Below are 21857 nucleotides of genomic sequence, written 5' to 3'. Positions count from 1 at the left end.
CATTACAACAGGCTGCTATGAAGAAACCAAACGGCATCTCTTTGATAGAAATCCTGCCCTTCTGGAGAAGAGTGGGTGCTGAATGTTGCCTTATAGGGACAAAAGGCTGAGCTATAAAACAGAGAGCTCACACTTCAACTCCTACCTCTGCCATACTCACGACGGAGCGTCACCAAATGACCCATTATCTCCACCTCTGCCATACGCTTCGATCTTCAAAATGGATGCTGGTCTACCTCACAAGGTTGCTTGCTGTAAGGATTTTGGAACAACCTGAATCACTTACATATATTTGATCCCACGGTCAACAATTAGCTTCTAAACTCACCACCCCTCCCGTCCCTGTGAGACAACCGAGATCAAGGGGCTACTGAGGCACAGCACGTGAAGTTCGTGTAGCCCATAAAACAGGCTTCTGCCCATTTCTGCCCCTGCCACACAACCACTGCTGCTGCTTCCTCAAGGTCAAACAATGGCGCAATCTGGACAAATTCCTGGCCCGCTCAGATAGATCTTTTAAACCTCCCTTTGGCAGAGAGATTGTTGTGCAGAATTCAGCCAGGTTTACAGAGTTATAGTGGAGAGAGCACTCCACGTTCGGCGTCATGCCGCCTTTGAATAGGAGGAGCAGCGGACAGATTGGGGGGGGGGGGAATGCTCGTTAAAGCTTCGGGAAGGCACTTAGGGGAACAGAACGTCGGACTGCCTTTGATCTGATCCAGGAAGGATCTTTGCAGGGCCACCTGTCCTCCACGTGGAAACCATGATTTATATCCTTCACAGATCAATCACTTCATCTAATTAGTACATCCAAATACCCCAATTCTAAATATCCTGTCAATGGTACAAGGAGGTTACAGCTGAAACAGACAAGCCAGCTAGTCATGTAGGTTATTCACCCATGTCACGGGATGTATCAAACCTTCTATTCTACAAGGCTGTGTGAGATCACACGCTAAACCTCTCTTGGCAGTCAAGAGGGAAATGCAGAAGCGAGTCCAGCTCCTGAGCCATAAAACGAGCGTCCTGTCCTGCTGTGTGTTTCTCCAATTCCAATTCTCCAATTCAGCAGAGAAGTTTGTGCGAACAACATTTCCGACCTTTCTAGAAAGAGTCATAAATGCCATTCCAGATTGGGATCCAAAGCAGCACTGATAGGAAGACAGTTCATATTGGCCTTCTACTATTAGGAAGAACGTCTTTATAACCTCTATTTGTGCTGTGGCCTCAGCTCCCAACCAAGACCTCCTCCTATTCCACTTTTATTTGTTTTATTTGCTTTATTTATAGCCCACCTTTCTCAGTGAGACATAGTGTAAGTCAATATGAACCATGGCAGAACATCCAATAAACAATGCGATAGGTTACAACAACAGTCAGTACACAGTAGCATAATCTGCAGTTCCTATGCTTCTGAAGTCTCTCTCTGAACCATTTTGATATAATAAAGCCCTCCTACATGCGTTAACTAGCAAAATACCCATCAGTGTGACAAAAGGTACATATGGGGAAAACTACTTTTAGATCTAGGACTGTTGGGGTCCTCTTCTGAACATATGGCAAAGCATTCATAGCAAGATCTCCATCAGTAAGGGCCACCAGGCACAGGGCGTCCCCATTACAGCATCATCTTGATGAGAGGCAGCGCATTACATACCCCCACGGGAATGAATAGCAGCCATTCACTTAAATGGGAGAAAGTAAAGTCTCCAGCCACGATGACTGCAGCTCCGGAACAGAACCTGCTCCTCAATGCGTGATCCTCTCCCCTATCTTCTTTAACGGCCACTCTGAAGTGTGATAATGACGTATAATTTTGTTAGGGATGCTGGCTGGCCATTCCTTCTGGCTGGCTGGCTTCTTTTTTGCTAATGGCCATGAATGATCTGCTGGCGTATCTGCTTGCCCAGGGGTTCAGCAAAAGACCATCCGTGGGTCTTGGCTGCTAGAAAACTTCTCCCTCCCAGGTTTCAGAAATGAACACCTCTTGATTGTGGGAAGAGGAGAGGAGCTGCTTGGAGCCAAACTGGCCAATTCTGAATTCAGAAGCAGGGGCAGGGGGGAGCAGCACTGCCTCAAGCAGCTTGAGGGTAGACAAATCTGCCTCTTGCAGCGGGGGGTGGGTGGGGCTGTTTGCCTCCATTTGTGTTCTGAATGCACATTTGTAGATTAAAGTATTATAAAGTCACACCACATCTCTCTCCAATGCTCTCTCTCAAAGGAAGCTGAACTCAAAAAAATGCGCACCCAAGGACTTTTCACCACTCAGAAGTGGAGAGCGCACAGACTTACTATAAAAAATAGTTTCCAAAGAGTCGAAGATACAGGAATAACATACAGAGGTGCTTAAAGAGGCCACTAAATGCAATGCACACAACTCCAAGGCCCGTTCTCTGCTTGCCATCCTGCAGAGTTTATACTGCATCCATACTGCTACACATTCCATTAGTGGTTATTCTTTTCATAACAAAAGATACCGTTTTATTTCCTTTACTTCATTTATATCTAAGCTTGCCACCACCAACCTGCCAGGGACAAGGGATTCCTTGCCCTCACCTGCTGTCCCCTAGCCCAGCTCATCTGGCTGGTGAGGGGGGAGCACAGGCAGAACATGCATGCGCTCCCCCCTCCACAGAGGAATCTGTCCTGCTCATTTTCCAGTGGGATGAAGGAAGGAGCTGTGGCACATGCACACATGCTCGAAGTGAAAACTGCCTCCAAAGAGACGGTTTTCAATCAGTGTGTGCTGGGATTCCTCTGTGGAGGAGGAGTGCAGGAAAGTATGTGCGTATAGCTCGAGCATGAGAGGCAAGTACCCCACTGTCCCCCACTTCCCAGCCCCGGCACCCCCACTTGGGCCCCTGGCAACCCTGTTTATACCCCAGGCTTTCTCCCCAATGGGGACCCAAAAGCAACTTATATCATTCTCCTGTCTATTTTATCTTCACAACCACCCTGTGATGGATGCCCATCCAAATTAACTAGGAGACTCCGATTGGTGCAAAACGCTGCGGCGTGACTGCTATCAGGAGCAAGCAAGAGCATGAACATCACCCCCATGCTGCAGTCATTCCATTAGCTACCTATCAAGCTACTGTGCTCAGTTCAAGGTATTGGTTATCACAGACAAAGCTCTTCACGGCCTTGGCCCAGGATACCTACAGGACTGCCTCCCTCCCTGCTCCTTCATGGCAGCTTCACTCATCTGAACAGTCTCTCCTGCAGGTGCCACTCTGCACATGGGCAAAATCAACAGCAGCCCGTACACGGGCTTTCTCTGTGGTGGCCCCTACCCTGTGGAATGGCTTACCAGAGGAGGTCAGGAGAGCCCCCAGTCTCCTAGCTTTCTGCAAACGATGCAAAATCAAATTATTTATTTATGTCATTTATAGTCCGCCTTTCTCACTGAGACTCAAGGAGGATTAGACCGTATGAGATTAGTACAATCAGTATCAAGTACATTTTAATACAGTATCAAGGACATTTCATAAACAATACCATAGGGTAAATAGATACAAGTTTAAAAGACATAGTATTAGCAAAATCAAAAAGAGTCCAGTAGCACCTTTAAGACTAACCAACTTCATTGTAGCATAAGCTTTCGAGAATCACAGTTCTCTTCGTCAAGATGCATGGAGGGCAAGAAGAAACTGGTCAGATATTAGCAAGAATCCAATACAGAGTAGAAAAAATACTGAAGCAGAACATAAATTTTAGGACTAACATTAGACAACATGGAGCACTGGTGGTACATAGGAGTACATATTTAAAGCAGCAGCTAATATGTAAGGCAATATAGTGATGAAGTCTATGGTCCCTAACTCATTGGCGAAGCATCTTCCCTACAATACAGCCTTCCCATTTGAGTAAAAAGCCTTTTTGAATAGTTCGAGTTTGCATTGTTTATGAAAATCCAGGAGAGTAGAGGCTCTTCTGACTTCCTCAGGCAGGTCATTCCACATGATAGGGGCCACCACAGAGAAAGCCCATGTACGGGCTGCTGCTGACTTCACCTGCAGCCTGACACCTGCAGAAGACCCTGTTCAGATGAGCGAAGCTGCCATGGAGGAATATAGGGAGGGAGGCGGTCTCGTAGGTATGCTGGACCAAAAAGGCTTTTGTATTGTAGGGAGAGGCTCTCAGAAGCTTCGCTAATGAGTTAAGGACCACAGACTTCACCATTATGTGCATTATGTACTACCTGTTGCCTTACACATGTGCTCCTATAAGCTACTTGTGCTTCTGTGATCTTATGCCAGCCCTAGAATTGCTTATGTTCTGTTTCAGCATTTCTTCAGTTCTGTATTGTATTCTTACTAATGCTATTTCTTTGTAAAATTGTGTTTATTTACCCTATGGCATCGTTTGTGGAACTGTCCTTGAAACTGACTGTACTAATCTCACCCTGTGTGATCCGCCCTGAGTCTCAGTGAGAAAAGCAGACTATAAAAGACATGAAAATAAATAAATAAATGTGACTGGCCCAAAGTCATCCGGCAAGATTCCATGGCAAAGTGGGAATTCAAACATGGGTCTCATAGGTGCTAGTATGACACTCACACCAGGGCGCCACGTAACAGTTGTGCAAATAGAACCCAGAGAGGTACTGTGAGAACCAGGAACTACCAAGCATGTTTCGCAGGAGTTTCTGTCGGAAGGCTCTAGAGATTATGAACATGATCTGAGAAAGGCTCGACAGGATCCACCTTGCGCTGCTGTCTCACAGGGCAGACAGCTTCATGGAGAAAGCAAGCTGAGGAAAAACTACAACCCATCCTCGTATATAATAACTACTGATCATAATGACTGATCAACCGGCGTTGCCTACCAAGACATCTTTGTGAAGCTATCATGATCCTGGGCCTGTAGTGCTCAAGGAAGCCTTAGGCTGAAGGGAGCAGAAGGAAGAGGGGTATGTGCAGGGCTTTTTTTCAGCTGGAACGCGGTGGAACGGAGTTCCGGAACCTCTTGAAAATGGTCACATGGCTGGTGGCCCCACCCCCTGATCTCCAGACAGAGGGGAGTTTAGATTGCCCTCCACGGCGCGGGCCACCAGCCATGTGACCATTTTCTCCGAGGGAACCCACTGAGTTCCACCACCTCTTTTCCCAGAAAAAAGCCCTGTGTGTGTGTGTGTGTGTGTGCGTGCGCTAAAGGGGGCTAAAGGACCCTTGAGGGGGACCACCCATGGTATACATGGTATACACCCCTCTTATGCATGACATAAGTGCTGACCAGCCTCAATAGCATTTTGCCCATTACAAACTAAAACCTGGAACATAACGGAGAATGAAACGGAACCCTGGTAACAGCAGGCTTCTGAGGAGCACAATATGTCCCCCTTCTCCTGAGATTAAATGGGGAGCAGGGCATCGCCAGTGACCTAGTGTTAAACTTCAGGTGCACCCCAAGTACTTCCTATGGAACACATGAAGCTGCCATCTACTGAGTCTATCAAGGTGACGATTGTCTTCTACGACAGGCAGCTGCCCTCCAGCATCTCTGCTAGAGACCTTTCACATCTACTACTACCCGATACTTCTAACTGGAGATTCCAGGGACTGAACCTGGGACCCTTTGGCATGCAAAGCATGTGGCTCTACCACTGAGCCACAGCCTCTCCCCAAAGCTCAATGTGACTCTTCCCAAGTCAGGGGAAGAACAGAGAAGAGGCAATTCTAAACTTTGGTTTGTTACCAAGGCTAGTTACAATCTGCAGGCCCCTGCTGAAGTCGATGGGGTGCAGTGAGAGAAGAATTCTTACTGAGAGCTTGTTTACTAGATACTATGTTGTTCAATTCATTGTGTCATGAGGAAAATACAGAAACGGTTAATTATTAGTTGCACATGTTATTCTCTGCAACAATAGCTTCTTGTATGGGTTCCTTGGAATGAATGTTGCTCTCTTAAGTAGGAGATACCTTCTACTGGAGCCCAGATACATTTTTGCTCCTAGCTATGATGTCTGTCAAGCAATGGCATTCTGCCAGGATCTAAATAGGTCCAGTTTGGAACTGTAACTTTCTATCACGATTTGCTGAGGGTGTCACTCTGCTAATAAACCCATGGGATCCATCAAGACAGCAGACCCACATTTGCTTACAGGTTCCTTGTTTGTCTGTCTCCATGAAGGCTGAACCCTAAAGGGCTTGAGCTGGAAGACTTTACCCCAGAAGAAGACCAGCTAGCCACCCACACCCCATGCAGATTGATATTTTCCTCCTCATTTGCCTCTTCAATGATGCCAGTGGGATAAAAGATTCTTTAGTATACATTGCCAAAGCCTGCTGTTAATGGGGAGGGCAGAGTAGAAGGATACATTTGCCATTGGTCAGCGTGCCTGTGGTTGTCATCAGCTGGGAAACACAAGACTCAATCAAGTTTTACGGAACACTTACAAAAGGCGGGCATGGGGACAGAACTGTACCAGGCCAGCTAGCAAGTGCCATCAAACCAATATTTTTTTATCTGGATTTGGAAAAACCACCCCTCATGGGATTCATTTCAGACCACATTCCAGAATGCCTGAAGCCCCTTCAAAATGAACCTAGATCCAGGCTTTAAAAACTCCTGTGGCCACGTACATGACAATCTATCCATAGTCTGAATGGTGTCCACCCTAGATTTCATATCATCCCCACCTTCTCTGGAGTCACCAAACAAGGTATGCAGTGCTGAAGACCCTGTTCCTCCTATGGCCTCCAACGCAAAACCAAAGTATCATTCCCATCTCCAGTAAATAAACACGAGAAGAAGATGCCAGAGGGAGACCACGCATGCTGTATACACTGGAGCAAGGATTAGGGCCTCCAGATTAGCCCCACAATAATGTCAGCCACACAGCAAGGCTTTGTACGCAGGTCTGACAGGGGAGAAGGGTATTCCATTTTCTGGCCACCAGACGATGTTTACTCTGAATTATTTCCAAATCAAATTGGGAAGCTTAATCCATACAGGAGAAGCCTACCTAAGGACTGCTGTAACAATGATAAGCCCTCAATTAAATGCTCTGGACAGACGGAGTCAACACAAAATTTGGCACAGTTAAGAATGCCAATGCAAGGAGGTGCTCTAATTGCCTTTCCCCAGTCACCATTGCCGGTCCAGGTAATCCTAGACTGAGTATGACCACAGACTGGACAGACAAACAGCGGGCTGAAATCCTGCCTGCCGTAGCGCATTTATAAAATATACAATGTAAACTGAGAGGCAACTTGTAAGGCAGGCTGGCCCTGCCCACGCACTGTACGAGGAGAGTGCCGGTTTCCCGTGGTGAAAAACCACAGCGCAGGTAGTTCCCTGCTCAGCCCCAGGCTCCCCGAGCAAGTCATTCCCTGCACCACCAACACAGAGCTGGCATTAAATATGTTCCTGGGCTTTTGGCAAGGTCAGGAGCTCCGTCACGTAATCTCTTCTGTTCCAGTGATCCCTTCTAAGTCGATTTGTTCCAACAATAAATAAAGATTCTATCACTACAACGTGCATCATCTGCAGCATTGGTTATAAGCGGGCAATCGCAGAAACACAAGGGAGGGAGAATCAAGGCACACGGCAGCTGGCACAAGAGGAAGACTGCAGTTTATGACATCAGCATATTACTCTTCTCCACACACAAACACACACACACCCTCTCTCTCTCTCTCTCTCTCACACACACACACACACACAAAGATTCCCAGCTCAGTAGATATGTAATAAGACGCAAAGCACAAGACCCTAGACATCAACAACCTGAGCGCAACCAAACAGCAATATAACCTTCTCTTTTATTAAAGAGAGAGAGAGAAAGAAATGTCAGGTTCTGTCCAATAGCCCTAAACTATTAGCTTGCATGCTGATGAGACACGCAGGGGAAGGTTCAGCAGGGAGTGGGGATAACAGCAGATCTCTCCCCACCCACACAGATGTTCGGCCACCACACTCCATCTGAGATGTGGTTCTCCCTGGCTTGCAAACTAGTGGATTCTAAGCGGGCGAAGTACATTCTCCCCACCCCCCGCACAGGAAGACAAGCCCCCATTCTGGTGCTCTGGCTACCAATCCTACAGTACTCTGCTTCAGGCTTCTGCTCACTTGCACTTGCACTCTCCTTTTCCATGACAGACTGGCTTGCTAAGCTGCACTGCAGCACAATGTTGTCTGCATCTAATTCAGCGGTGTGAGCTGGGGAGGGAGGGTGCTCTTCCACACTCCGGGTCCACCGCCGCTCAAGCTCCAGAGCACCACATGGAATGAGAGGACAGGTCAGAGGAGGAAGAAATGCAAGCAATGGACCATCCTCGCACAAAAGAAATCTTAGGCAAACTATAAAGCCAGCTTGCAGGAACGGGATGCATCTCGAGAGCAGCTTCACCACACAGGAACACATGAGCAGCAGGGGAAGGAAACAGCGCCAGAAGCAGCCAGCCTGGAAGCATCACACCACAAAACAAACACACACACACACACACAAAAGCCCTGCAGGGGATGCTTCGCCAGTCTTCTCTCAGGTTACAAGTTGCCTATGAGAGCAAAAGGGATCTGACCCCCCGCCCCCAAGCAATGCTCCAGGCTCCAGAGGATCAGGAAAACTTCTTCGCTTCAGGATTTCAACTTCTGCTGAACACTCCTGGTCTCTAGCAAAAACCCCAGGCTCTCAGCCTTCACACATGGCAGGGGGGGCTGCAAAACATGTCCAGAAAAGAAAAGGTCCCTTGCCACTCTTCAATTCAGCCTCGGCCTCTACACAGATTAAATATGCACGGGGGGGGGGGGAGCTAGAAGGATCCCATCTCACTTCATCACCTACTTCCCAATACTCCGGTCACACTTTTTGCCTTCAGGCATTTCCTCCAAGTGAGGTCCAGGGGGAAGAGTTCCCGTCTTCAGCCAAAGCATCCTACCAACTGCTAGTGGGTTCAGTTCGCTCCCTGCAGTCAGCAGCAATAGAGGCGACTGATACTCCTTCCTGGACCCACATCATCACCACCAGCCAGCTCCAAGCCAAGTCCCCGTGCCATCACTAAAGGGCTGGCAGCAGTGGAGGCTCAAGGGGAGATGGGTAGCCGTGCCACTGGGTTGCCACAAACCTCCCCTCCACCTAACGCTAGCCATCACCTTAGCATCTGTTGCCACTGAATTACAGGTAAAGTAAAATTTTATAGTGATTTGGAAGTCTCCGATTGGACAGTATTTAAGGCATTGCAAGTAATACATTTAAAAAGAAGTGGAGAAATCTAGGAAATTTCTTAGGTGGCAGTGGGGGCTCAGCACACCCCCTAGTTATATAGCACTTTCCCCAACTGCTCAAAGGACTTCATGCACTGTCAATGGATACCTTGCAGGGGTGTTATTACCCTGCAGATGTGTGGGGGGGACGGACAGACCGAAAGATACTGGCTTGCCTGAGGCCATCCAGTGAATGCATTGATGGGTCAAGTTTTGAATCAGTGTCTTCCCAGTTCAGCTTGGGACCTTCACTATATAGCAGCAGCTCCATTTGGGGTACGTTTGCAGAACATCTAGTGGACACCTTTACAGAGAAGAGCCAAATTAATCCTATGATAAGTTGTTTTCCAACAATGTTGGAACTCCTTCTGGTTTACAACCCTTGCAGTAGATCTGTAGGCCAAGACAAACGGACAGTTCTATTGAAAACGTAGTCCTCTGGAACAAGGAGGAGGCAAACGTTCCACTTCCCTCCACAAGCAGCGTCTTCCTCTGGCGAGACAGGCTCAGAACGGAGCTCAAGGTTTTCCAGCCCCTGGCTTAAGCACCATACAATTCTCAAAAAAACATCTAGGGCAGTTCCAGCCTCCACCGGCTCCAAAATTAGATGAAGTTTGGCAAACAACCTCTTCCACAGAAAAGCCATGTTAGTCCCTAAACAGCAGGATATGGGATACCTGACGATCGTTCCCACTTAGTAAAACAAATATTGAACTATTCCGGAAAGGGAAGGGACTAAATATCGAAGACTAAATTGTCAGTGCTGCCCTTTTTCAGCATCAACATTAAATTTGCTCAGACAGCTTAAGTTAGAAGAGCCGCAAGACAAACCACAGAGCGATGCCAGGTTTCTGATATTTAGCACTACAGGCTCTCAAATCATAATCAAGAGATCCAAGATTAATCTGCTGACTGTCCAAGATAACAATTCTTCACTTTCCAGACAATACATACACTGCAGAAATCAGCTTTGTTCCTCTACCACAAAGGGAGCTACAGACTATCAGGGAGTAGAGATGGGCACGAACCAGGAAAAAAACAAACCACTAACTTTCACAAACCTGTCCCGGTTCACAAACCGGTTCGTTTGGTTCGTGAAAACATCACACCCAGGTCAGTAAATCATCACTTCCGGGTCAGCAGAAGGTCTGCAGGAAGTCCATTCTCTGTTGCCTAGGAAACTGATTGATCGGCGCCAGGCTGTCTGCAGTGATGAACCAAAAAACGAACCAAATGAACTAGCCTAAAGTTCATGGCAGTTCCTCATAAATGGGTTCTGACGAACTGCTGGTTCGCGACCCATGAACTGGCCCAGTTTGTTACAAACTTTGGTTCATATTTCAGTTGGTGCCCATCTCTATCAGGGAGGTGTCTGACTCCTTAGTTTTGCCACAGCTGCCAGGTGCCAGAGCAAACAGCAGCTACCCCCTGGCACGTAGCTAACCTGAAAGGGCAAGAACTCTCTAGGTCTACAGGAGAGAGAAGTTAGACGTTTGTCTGGGTCAAGAACTGCTGGGCATTTATCACAAGTTAGGGCTGGTCCAGTTTTACAACCAGCCTGGAAAACACATGCAATCTCAGAACGATATAATAGTCTTTTAAAGGCAGAATAAGGAGAGTTGCATGCATAGCCTGACATGGGAGGCAGCACAGCTGTATTCCCCCACCACTGCCCCACCCAGGGAAAGCATCAGAAGAAGAAAGAAGCAGGAGGAAGCGTGCCCCCTCAGATGTGAATGACTGGGAGAGGGGCTCATTAGAAGGAGCTATAACTTTAATATGAAACAGGCTCCGTCCTGGGTAAGTCACCAATGTTCAAACAGTACAGGCCGAAGCCTACTAGAGATGGTGCAGTTAAATTAAGCCAATGTATAGTGCAGACACAAGGGAGAGGAGACAACAAACAAAATCTTGAACAAAGGCAATACGCAACTAGAGAAAGAGAGGAGAAAAAAATCAGTCACACAAAGGCTAGATTTCCAGGAAAGACCGCAAGCCACCGTTAGCCAGTGCGGTTTAGCGGTTAGTCTGTAGGACCCCTGGCTCAATCTGTACTCTGCAATGGTTGCTAGCTGGGTGGCCTTGGGACAGCAGCACCACCTTAGCTAACTGACCTGAAAGTCTGGACCAGTCACACTCTCTCAGCCTAATCCTACCACACAGGGTTGTGTGAATAAAATGGAAGAGAGGAGAATGATGTAAGCTACTCTGGGTCCCCACTGGGGAGACGAAATAATAATAAAGTGCCATTGCATCACAACCGGTCTCATGTTCACCCCTCATGGAGTTTTCAAGGCAAGAGATGAGCAGAGGTGATTCCCCATTGTCTTCCTCTGCACTGCCACTCAGGTCTCTTTTGGTGGTCTCCCATCCAAGTACTAAAACCATGGCCGATCCTGCTCAGTTTCTGTGCTCTGACAAACTTAGGCTAGTCTGGTCTGTCAAGGCTGCTACACTGGGGAGAAAGGCAGAGTATAAATGAAATAAATTTAAAAAGTTGTCTATGGACACTGAGAGGTGTCGTTCTATCCTTCGGCATCACAACAGTGGAAGCTCGAAACAATTTGTATTAGAAATCACAGCGGAAAACTCTTCCCACTCTAGACTGGATATTGCCAACAAGGTCTAAGTTGAGATCAAGCTGCCAACAGGAGGTCCAGTTAGTAAAACTATCTGGAAACCTTGGGGGAGGGGAGAACACATACTTATGATTCCACTCAATTTTAATCATGTTCCTTATAGATACTGTATTATTTATTTGATTTGCATCATTATCTTTTCTCCAAGGAGGTTGGGTGGCATACGCATTCCCTTCGATTTCATCCTCACAACCCTGTGTGGTAGGATCAGGCTAAAAGAGTGTGACAGGTCCAAACTTATTCAGCAAAGTTTCTATGACAAACAATGATTTGAACATGAGGGTTCCCCGTTGTGGTCTGACACTACTTTCAGATCCACTGCACCAAGCCACTTCTCCATCTTCTGTCAGAAGGAGGTTACTGCCAAACCAGACCTGAGAAAACCATGGTGTTCTCCTTCAAGCTTCTGAACAGAAAAAGTAGGATAACACTTCAGAAGTGACTGAAAAACCTGCCCATCATTTTTTGGGTGGGAGGTGGCGGCAACATGTTCTGTCCCAAAGTCACTTTTGATTCAAATGCTGAAGCTATCACTCTAAATCCACTTTAAAATTTGGCTGTAAGGCACCACCTTCTCATATGCACATGCTGAGGCCCTTATATCAAAGGGTAGGGTCAGGAAGCAGACCTTCAGGTTTGGACTGAGAGGAGAACAGAAAGCAAACAGAACTTCCAACCAAATTCTGTGCTCTCTGTTGCCTTGAAGAAATCCCTGCTCCAAGCCCTTTCTGAATCAGAACTGGGAAGAACAGACTACAGTAGGAGTCCCAAATCTTTTTGAGCCTTTAAACACCTTCAGAATTCTGACACAGGGTAGTGGGCGCAACCACAAAAAGGCCACTGTGGGAGATGGCACCTCCACATACACACACTCAGAAGAAGCCTAAGTTCAGGGAACAAGAGGAGGATTAATTTTTTTTTAACTGGGAAAAAAGCGTGAGAAAAAGAATAAAACCAACACGGTAGTGGTAGCTGCCACTGAAAAAACACTTTTTTAATCTGCACAATCCATCAGATCGCCAACGGCCAATCAAAAAGCCCTGCTAGGCAGGAGCTACTTTGGTCCCACCCAAGTAGCTGCTCTTGGCACCATGGCACCATGCCAGACCCCTGGACCACAACAGAGCAAACTCCTGAAATGGGGAAAGCAGATATCGAAGGGCTAATCCAGACGCAACGCTGCAGGGTCCCAGCATTTTCTTCTTTAAATAGCAGGTATGCATGTACCCATTTCAGACTGGGACCCCGGTATAGGTGGGGGGCAAACAGCAGCTCCGTGGGGATATTTCAAGTCAGGAAAACGGCACGGGGGGCTCTAACTGCTCTGAAAGAGGCCCTCGTGTGCCTGCTATGAAAGAAAAATAAGTGGTGGAGCCTCCATCCACAGAACTCCCCGTGTCATGAGACTCAAGCTTCTGAAGGAAAGACTGCACTGCCATAGAAAGCGACGGAGAAGAATTCTCCGATCCGGAGACTGGGGCCCCTTCTCGGTGCCAGCTGACAACACCATCTTCTTGGCAGTGCTTTTACTCCACTGCCTTCAAAGGCACTCTAATATTTAGTCATACACTCAATTCGCATGGCTATCCTGCAGCACTACGGAAACTAAACACCTCTTCAGCAGCCGTCACCCAGAGCTATATCTGCTCCTACATACTCTGCCAGATGCCGGTGGCTTCTAGCACAGGTTCCTTATTTTACAGCCAGATTCCAGCAGGGCCTCCCAGAACTCTTCTGGCCTTGGACTTCTCCCTGTGTTATTCCCTTCAACTCGCGGTACGCTGCCCATTTAATAAAACAACAAAGCTGAGTTCTGTACAGATTTTGAAAGACAATGAATTTAGCTGGCCCACAGTCACCAAAGAATATATATCCTTATGCCATTGGCTTGAATGGACAAAACTGTTCTGTCCTGGCTGTGTTCAACTATTTCAAGCCTGTTAGATTTTCCCTCTACTTTCTTGGCAAGTGCTGGCAGCCTGCGTTTTGCCATAGCTCAACAGCTGACCGGGTGCTTAAGATCTTCTGTGAGCACATTATCTGATGATTTTGGATACCATGACAACTGAGTGACAGCTATTTATTTTCCCCAAGCCCTGCAGTTTTGACACTACTATCTCAGACCATATATTCGCCAAGGGTGGATTTCAGCAACCTGTTTACAGCTCCTGCAATGGTGAAGATCCATGGAAGCAAATCGTATTACAAGGGTTTCAACTGTAGTATTGGAAAGAGGGAACACACACACACACAAACATCCTACAAGCTGGACTATGGTACTACTCATGTGCCAGCATTGTTCTGTTCCTCTCTCCCCCATGCCCTATTCACACAAACAGATAGGTATGGCACGATCCCGCCCCCCCATCACAAGCAAATTATGATTTTGCTTTCCTCCACAGTTTTGTAGGGTAAACTAAGCAATATTAACGTAGCAGGATTAGAGTCCAGGGGCAACTCAGAAAGCGACAAGATTTTCAGAGTGTAAAGCTTTCAAGAATTAGAGCTCCCTTCTTCTGATACAAGGACAGAGACCCCTGAGCTTTTATATCCCAGCCGGAAGATGTTAAAGTAGTAATTGGAACTGATTAGAATGTGTTTTTTAAAGGATTCCCATTTGTAATATTCATCACCTTACTATTTCGGCCTTTACCACTAAGCCTATGCTCTGGCAGCCACTGTATGCCCTGAACTACAGAGGGTATTCACTCAGCCAACAAGCTGCTCAGCTCCTTTATTTATTCATAACATCTATAAGCTCCCTTTCCAGCCCACAGGTCCTCAAAGCAGTGCACAAGGGAGTTCAAATAAACAGATTTCCTTTCAAATGTATAAAGCCATCTAAAAACAGCAAGGATATGGCAGAAACAACTGTCACTCCCTGTTTCAATCCAATCTGAACATCTTACAGAAAAAAGTCATTATGTGGAAGTGGAAAAGCTCGCATGAACTATGACAATCACGCCACCAGGGGAGGGAATTCCACATTCTGGAGGCTCTGGGCGACACCCGCCCCCCATCCCAGCCAGCCTAACTTCAGCTAAGGCTCCGTTCCCACAGGAAGGCCTCACCCAGAGCAGAAGAAGGTTGCTATGGGTGGAGACAGACATTCAGGGCTTCAGTGGGCAAAATGACACCCTGAATTCAGTCTAGAAATGAACTGGGAGCCAAGATAAGTGAAACACTACTGGTGTGACTGTCTGCCTCCTCAGAAAGCTGCTTCACCCCCCCCCCCCACTATGGTTGCCAGCCTCGGTAGAGCCTGGAGAGGGTGGATTTGTGAAGGGGAGGAGCTTTAGTGCCATAGACTCCACCCTCCAAAGCTGCCATTTTCTCCAGGGCAACAACTGCTCTCTGTGACCTGGAGATCAGTTGTAATTCCAGGAGATCTCCAGTCACCACATGGAGGCTGGCAACCCTACCGGGCCCCAACCCAGTCACAAAATATTTACAGTGGCAGGTACTCTGTCGATTTCCACACCACCACCCTCTGTGCAATTGGAACTACCCCACAAGAACCAAAGTGCCCCCAGTCCTTTACAAGGCCAGAAAAGTACTGTTCTCTCACACAAGCTCTTTCCAGAATTTCTTTTTTAATGCATAGTGCATTAATTCCCCAAACTCAAACGTACAGCAAATCTGCACCTCTGGACAATAGCTTCCAAAATGCATAAGGGACACACATCACTCTGCAAAGGAAGTCCATCTCTGCACACAAGATCTGACATGCACAAAAACAGCTTCAAAAGTTCTGGTTTCTTTCTAGTCTCTCCTCTGCTCACACCAAGTAGTAGAATAAAGAGACCCTTTAATGCAAGCCTCTGTCCTCCGCTCTCTTACCCGATTTCTAATGCAACCCTTGATACTACCAAGTCTTTGCCTCTGTCACTCGTGTCCATGAATACTCCTTTAAGTTTAAAGACAACGCTGTTCTTCAAATTATCTCTCACATGTCGCTGCTTTGAACTACCAGGATATTTTCTTCTTCCCCATTTTGAATGAGACACTCAAAGCTACATCGAAGCAGCTAGGTACTCTTTCTAGTTACTCCTTACTTTAGACATATTCCTTACACTGCCGAGGAAAGAAGGGAAGCTGGGAACTGCAACAGTATTGCTACTGGCGTACTTAATCATCACATTTAAAAAATACCAGTGGAAGATGGTCAACAATACACCTGCAAAGGGAAACTGAGACTACAAGAACAGATAACGTCTGCTTGACCTGTGTGAGGATGACGATTCTGTGTTCCTTCCCCGGCAAACCCAGCATTTTGATCTGAGGGTTTTTTTAAAAAAACAAATCTGTGATTTAGGATATTCAGAGAGAGAAACTGTCCCAAGATTACAAAGCAGGTTTCATGGCAGAGTAGGAACTCAATCTCTGGTCCTTCCAGGTCCCAGACCGACACACTCACCACTAACCACGCCAGCTATCACCTGTCTAAAGCAACCCACTTAAGAAGTCATAGACAGCACTGATATAGCACTTCTCCCCCCTCCACCAAAATGTTCCAAGTGCTTCACATACATTTTCACAGTAATTCTTACAAGAACCCTGTTAGATATACCATACATATTGCTGACTGAAGACCCAAACGGAGAGAACGGCAGCTAGCCCAAGGCTACTAGGTTTGCAGGAGAAAAACTCAGCCATGCAACCAGGCCAGACTTTGCTGGTGGTGTTGTCTGAAAGGTTCCCAAAGTGGGCGGCACTGCCCCCCCGGGGGCGGTGGGATTAACCGGGGTTGCTAAGAAGCAAAAGGGTAGCATAGGGTGCTGGAGGTGGGTCACTCTGAGCACACAGTTTTCTTATGTTCAATTGACCAGGCTAGAACCTGCTTCGCTTCAAGTTCCTGCCTCTGCCTGGTGCTGAAATCTGGAGGAAAATATAGGAATTTTTAATAAACAAACCGCTAGAGCTCTAGTTAGACCAGTTCAGTTTAATTAAACTAAAGAAATTTAATTGGATTTTGAATCAATGTACAATTAATTGTTACTGTTTTGAATTTTATTGTTATTCTCTTCCTTAGTGGGTTGAGTAAACTGTTGCTTTGAACACTGTTCTATAGGAAGGGGGAGTGGGGGTGAGTTTATGGGACCAAGGAGGCCGTAGCCCAAAAAAGTTAGGGAACCAGTGGCCTAGAGTATCCTTTTGTACACAAGCAAAGCAACTGGCTAGACTTTGGGAGCAGAGGTCCAGGGATCCAGCTCATAAGCTCAATGGGAGCCTCCCAAAGCAGGTTGCAGGTTTGCATTTGAACTATATGTTACAATCTTAAGAGGGGGGCACAAAACACCCTTAAACCCAGAGTCTAAAATCACCTAACGGAACCACCACTTTCCAAGCGGAAATGTGGAACACTTACATGAAGTAAAGGCACAAAGAGAGTAACGAAACAGTTGCATTTTGTTCAGAGAGAGCTTCGAGGAAATTCTTTTGCTCAACTAGAAGAACATTACAGTGAAACCTGAAAACAGGCCATTTTATAAAGCAAGATCAAGTTGGCTCCACCATCCACTGGATGCTTGCTTGCTTGACAAAGCAGGCAACAGTTTACCATAAGCAAAGGAAGGTACTCCCTTTGTGCTACTTGACACTTATATACCGTGTATCTCTATCCTACAAATAATGAGCAGTAGAGCCTGGATGCCTGGCTCAGCATTATGGAGAGATGGCTATGAAGGCCAACTACGGCTTGTTCCTTGAAAAGCGTGATCTGGCCCCAGTGACCCATGCTCTGATCACATCCAAGTTAATTACTGTAATGTGCTCTACCTAGGGATGCCTTTGAAAATGGTTCAGAAACTTGAACTGGTCCAAAATACGACAGCCAGCTACCGTCAGGTATTGATTACAGGGATTTCATCACCCCTGTGTTGAAAAGATCTGCACTGGTTACCGATCTGTTTCCAGGCAAAAGTCAAAGTGACGATTCTTACCTTTAAGGCCCTAAATGGCTTTAGATCCAGAGGAGTTAGCCGTGTTATCTGTAGTAGCAAAAGAGAAAAGAGTCCAGTAGCACCTTTAAGACTAACCAATTTTACTGTAGCATAAGCTTTCGAGAATCACAGTTCTGACAAAGGGAACTGTGATTCTCGAAAGCTTATGCTACAGTAAAGTTGGTTAGTCTTAAAGGTGCTACTGGACTCTTTTCTAAACGGCTTTGGGTCAGGGTACCTGAAGGATCCTCTCCTTCCACACTATCCAGCTCCCTGCCTCTCAGACTCTCTCTGTGCCCCCACCTCCAGAGGTGAGGTAGGTGGCAACTAGAGACGGGGCATTTCCAAAGGTGGCACCAAACCTCTGGCATGTCCTCCCCCTTGAGGCTTGACCGGTGCCTACTTCACTTCCTTTTAAGTGCCAGGCTAATACATTTCTTTTCACAGAGGCTTTAAATTCATGGTTTTGTCTTATAAGCTTTGCAGTGGTCTGATGCTGCTTTATGGATAGTTTTTATGCTGCTTCTATCCAATGGCTTTTTTTTTAATGGCTTGTATTTGTTTAACTATCATTTTAAATTGTAAACCACCTCAAGCAGGACTCTGAACAGGCAGTACAGAATAAAGAAATAAAGGCCACTTCCCAAGTTGTATTTCCCAACCGAGAAATCTGAAAGCTAGGGACAGCTTGCAGCACACTATGTTTCTTGGAGCCTTTCACATGTTATGTGGCTGGCCATTTCTTCCCAACATGGAGATATGACTCCACATCAGGGCAGAGCTGGAGCGATGATAAGCCATGTGATTAGGCTGCATCTAAAACACAAGAATTATATCCATAACAACAGCCAAAAACAAAGAGGCTCCAGAAGCACAAGAGAGGAGGCTTCTCGTTGCTCAAAGTTAGAACGCCGATAAATTCTTCCACCACGAGACACACTCACATACAATTACTTTTCACTGGCCATCATGAAGGCCAGTTCCCAAGTTGCTTGTAAAATGCAGATGCACTCTCAAAAGCACAGCACATCCAGATGATAAGAGGTCTAGTTTGGAGATTGTTTGCACTAACAATCAGAAATGAGCCCAACCAATTTCAGTTATTTCACAAGCAAGTCGCCACCATACACTGGGCAAGTCCACGCACTTTGATATAAGCGCAAGCAGCTCTTGGAACTGACATGCAAGTAGTAATAGATTCACAACAGACAACACTGTGGAAAGCCACACTAATGCTCCAGCGCCTGATCCACAGAGAGAGTCTTAACTGAGAGAACAGGGCCATTTGCGCTTGTCTTCCCTTCTGCTCCCTAGAAAAGCTTCCTATCTCAGATACAGATCTAAATGGAAACAAATGTTATGCTTCTTTATGCAAAAAGTGGCACTTCACACCACGTGAATAAACCACTCCTTTCCCATCACAGTTCGGCAAGACGACTTGATCTAGACCGGTGTTTGGCACTCACCTCTCGCTGACAGCTTCTTGGTGTTGATAATCTTTGCAGCATATTCCTGGGAAGAGGTTTTTTTCACGCATCTGCGGACGACTGAAAAGGCTCCCCTAGAACAGAGAGAAAAAGGCTGGGCCTGTGAAACTGAACTTAAGAACTGAATTGTAAAGCAAAAAGGCATCAAAGCACCATTGAGGCACTTAGCCAGATCTCCAAAGGAGAGTATTTTTAAGAGCTAAAAACCAGAAAGTGGTGGCAGAAAAGAGATGATGTATGGAAAATGGAAAGAACGTGGGTTCTTCTAAAAGGGTTAAGCAAGTAAGGCGCCTGCTCTCTGGAGCTCTAGCCCCCGTTTTGCATGCTGCAATATCGAAAACATGATGGTTCCTGCATCTTACCAACCAGTCTGTAAAATGGGGATAAACTTTTATCCCGCCTGCAGGAGAAGCGGGATGGCTTTGGGCTCTCCTTTGCAATATGACCGAACTTCATCTGTTTCTACTGATGCAACTTTGGAAGAGCTGCATAACGAAACAAAAGTAACCAGAGTGGGTGAGGAGATAAGGTAAGTGTATGAAGGAAAGACCTTAGGTATGCCAGTAAAGTAGGCACAGGAATTGGTTCTGGAAAGCAGGCTGGCAAAATAAAAAAAATCCAAGGGGCTGTGCAAGAGATCTGGCCGAAGGGAAAGCAGGTCCCGAGTGTTGCTCCCGTGCCGAGGCAGCCTGCCTGAACTGCAAAATGAGACAAGGTCCCAGGAAACAAGCCCCCCAAGAGGCAGCCTGCCGGGTTCAGGGCGAGGGACCCATCTCCTCCCCAGCCCTTCCCACCCACTTCTAGCCCCTGTATCGATATACACATTGGCAAGAAGCACATCCGCGGTGGCTTGAAAGGCAAAAATTGCGTGTGCAGAGGGGGGAGAGAGACAGAAGCAGGAGCCCCCGGGGTTGGTGCAAGGAAGGAGCCAAACTGCACAGCAGCAGCTGCGTCTAAGCCTCGCAACATTTGGCCATCCCATCCTGAAGGCGGGCGGGCATTTCCCCGACACAAGGCTGGGCAAGGAAGGCAGGAAGGCGCCCAGGCGGTATTTGGGGGCAATGCGGTCATGGGGGGGGGGCGCAGCGGGAACCTCCCTCGACGCGGGCGACAGGCAGCCGCGTCCCTTTGCTGTAGCGCAGAAACGGGGAGGGGGGCCGAGAGAAGCGGCGCCGCGAAGTTCCGGGCTGCGGCCACGGCGGGGAGGGGGACGCCGCGAAGGCAGCGCGCAGGCGGGGGCCGGCGAGGAGCAGCCGGGAGGCGGCCAGGCACGGCGGGCAGCCGCCCAGCGGGGGGTCCAGGCCGGCGGGGGCCCCGTTCCGACCCGCTGCAGGCGGCTCCGTTCCCGCCGAGCCCGTCCTCTGTGAGCGCCCCGCGGCCAACACTTTCCCTCCCGCAACTCCTCCGGCTGCCTGCGCCCGGGCGGGGAGGCTCCCGGACGCTGCGCACGTGGGGATCCGTGCCGAGGCTCCGCTCGGGTCCCGGGAAGAGCGCAGCGCCCGCGGCGAGGCGAGGGGCGAAGGCAGCGGGAGCCCGGCAGAGCGCGGCCGCGTCCAGCCGCGGGGCCCGGGCGGGTGGCGTACTTGCCGAGCTCCTCGTAGAGCTGGTACTCGTCGGTGAAGCGAGTGCACGTTGCCGGGGTGGCCATGTTCGGGCTCCGGAAGGCGGAAAGGGCTCGGCTCGCTCAGCGGCGCCGCCGCGGGGACATGGGGCTGGGCTGGGCTGGGCCAGGCGAGGCTCCGACGCCGCTCCGGACGGCTGCCACTTGCCGCGCTGCTCGCCGACTCGGGCCTGCCCCTCCCGCCGGAGCTGGAGCTGGAGCTGGTGCCGGCGCGCCTCCCCGCCCAGCTGTGCGCTCCCCGCCCGCTTCACTGCGCACAGTCACCGCTGGCAGCAGAGGGAGAAGGGGGCGGAGGGAGGCGGCGGGCGCCCAGCACCGCGAGATCTTCCCAGACGCCTCCGCCTCCTCCTGGCCTCCGCCTACCAGCCGGCCACCCTGCCCAGAGGTGTGGCCGGAGGGCGCCGACGAACTGAAGGTACACCGGCCAGCCGGCAAGGCAGGCAGCGGAGGAGGGGCCGGCGCTGCGCTTGCGTGCGCCCGGGCCGCGAGCGCTGTGGCCGCGGCTGCCTCCCCGCTTCGGGAAGGCGCCTTCGAGCAGGGGGACGCGGGGCGGGGCCAAGGGGGAGCGAACCGAGGAGGCGGAAGAGCGGCCGGGCGGCGCGCTGTCTCCCGCTCGCGGGGCGACTCGGACGCCGGCCAGCCTCGAGCGCGCCTCCTCGGGAGCTGGTGCCCTGTCAGCGCGCGTTGGCTCCGGCGGGGAGGCCGGCCGCGTCGCAGCTGACGGGATGCCCTCGCCCGCTCCCGTTCTTAAGCGGAGAAGTGTCTGTCACTCGCCCCTCTGAGGGCCGAAAGGGAAGCGGGGCGGGACAGAGGAGAGGCACCGCCGAGGGCCGCTATGCGCGCCCTTTACAACCCGCTTAGCTGGGCTTGCCTCGAAGGGCCCCGCGGATAACGCCGCCGGGGGCGCCTCGGCCCGCTTCCCACGCGGGGCTCCTTTTCAGCCGCTCTTCTTCGAGTGAGT

The 21857-nt window shown here is 48.8% G+C and overlaps 1 protein-coding gene across 19 annotated transcripts in view; it reads right to left on the bottom strand.

The window, feature by feature from the left end:
- CAMK2G (calcium/calmodulin dependent protein kinase II gamma) overlaps positions 1-21174 on the bottom strand; it is a 209676-nt gene extending 188502 nt beyond the window's left edge. For all 19 annotated transcript variants that reach the window (XM_054982873.1, XM_054982874.1, XM_054982879.1 and 16 more), the window contains exons 1-2: positions 20859-21174; positions 19255-19349 (exon numbers count right to left, since the gene is read on the bottom strand). In XM_054982873.1, the coding sequence (XP_054838848.1) occupies positions 19255-19349; positions 20859-20923 (160 nt within the window). In that variant the 5' untranslated portion in view covers positions 20924-21174. The remainder of the gene's footprint in view (positions 1-19254; positions 19350-20858) is intronic.
- Between the last annotated feature and the right edge of the window lie 683 nt (positions 21175-21857).

This window comes from Eublepharis macularius, chromosome 6, assembly GCF_028583425.1.
Source record: "Eublepharis macularius isolate TG4126 chromosome 6, MPM_Emac_v1.0, whole genome shotgun sequence".
Taxonomy (NCBI): Eukaryota; Metazoa; Chordata; class Lepidosauria; order Squamata; family Eublepharidae; genus Eublepharis; species Eublepharis macularius.
The sequence above is the reverse complement of the archived record's forward strand: the minus strand, read 5'-3'. Positions and strand labels throughout refer to the sequence as shown.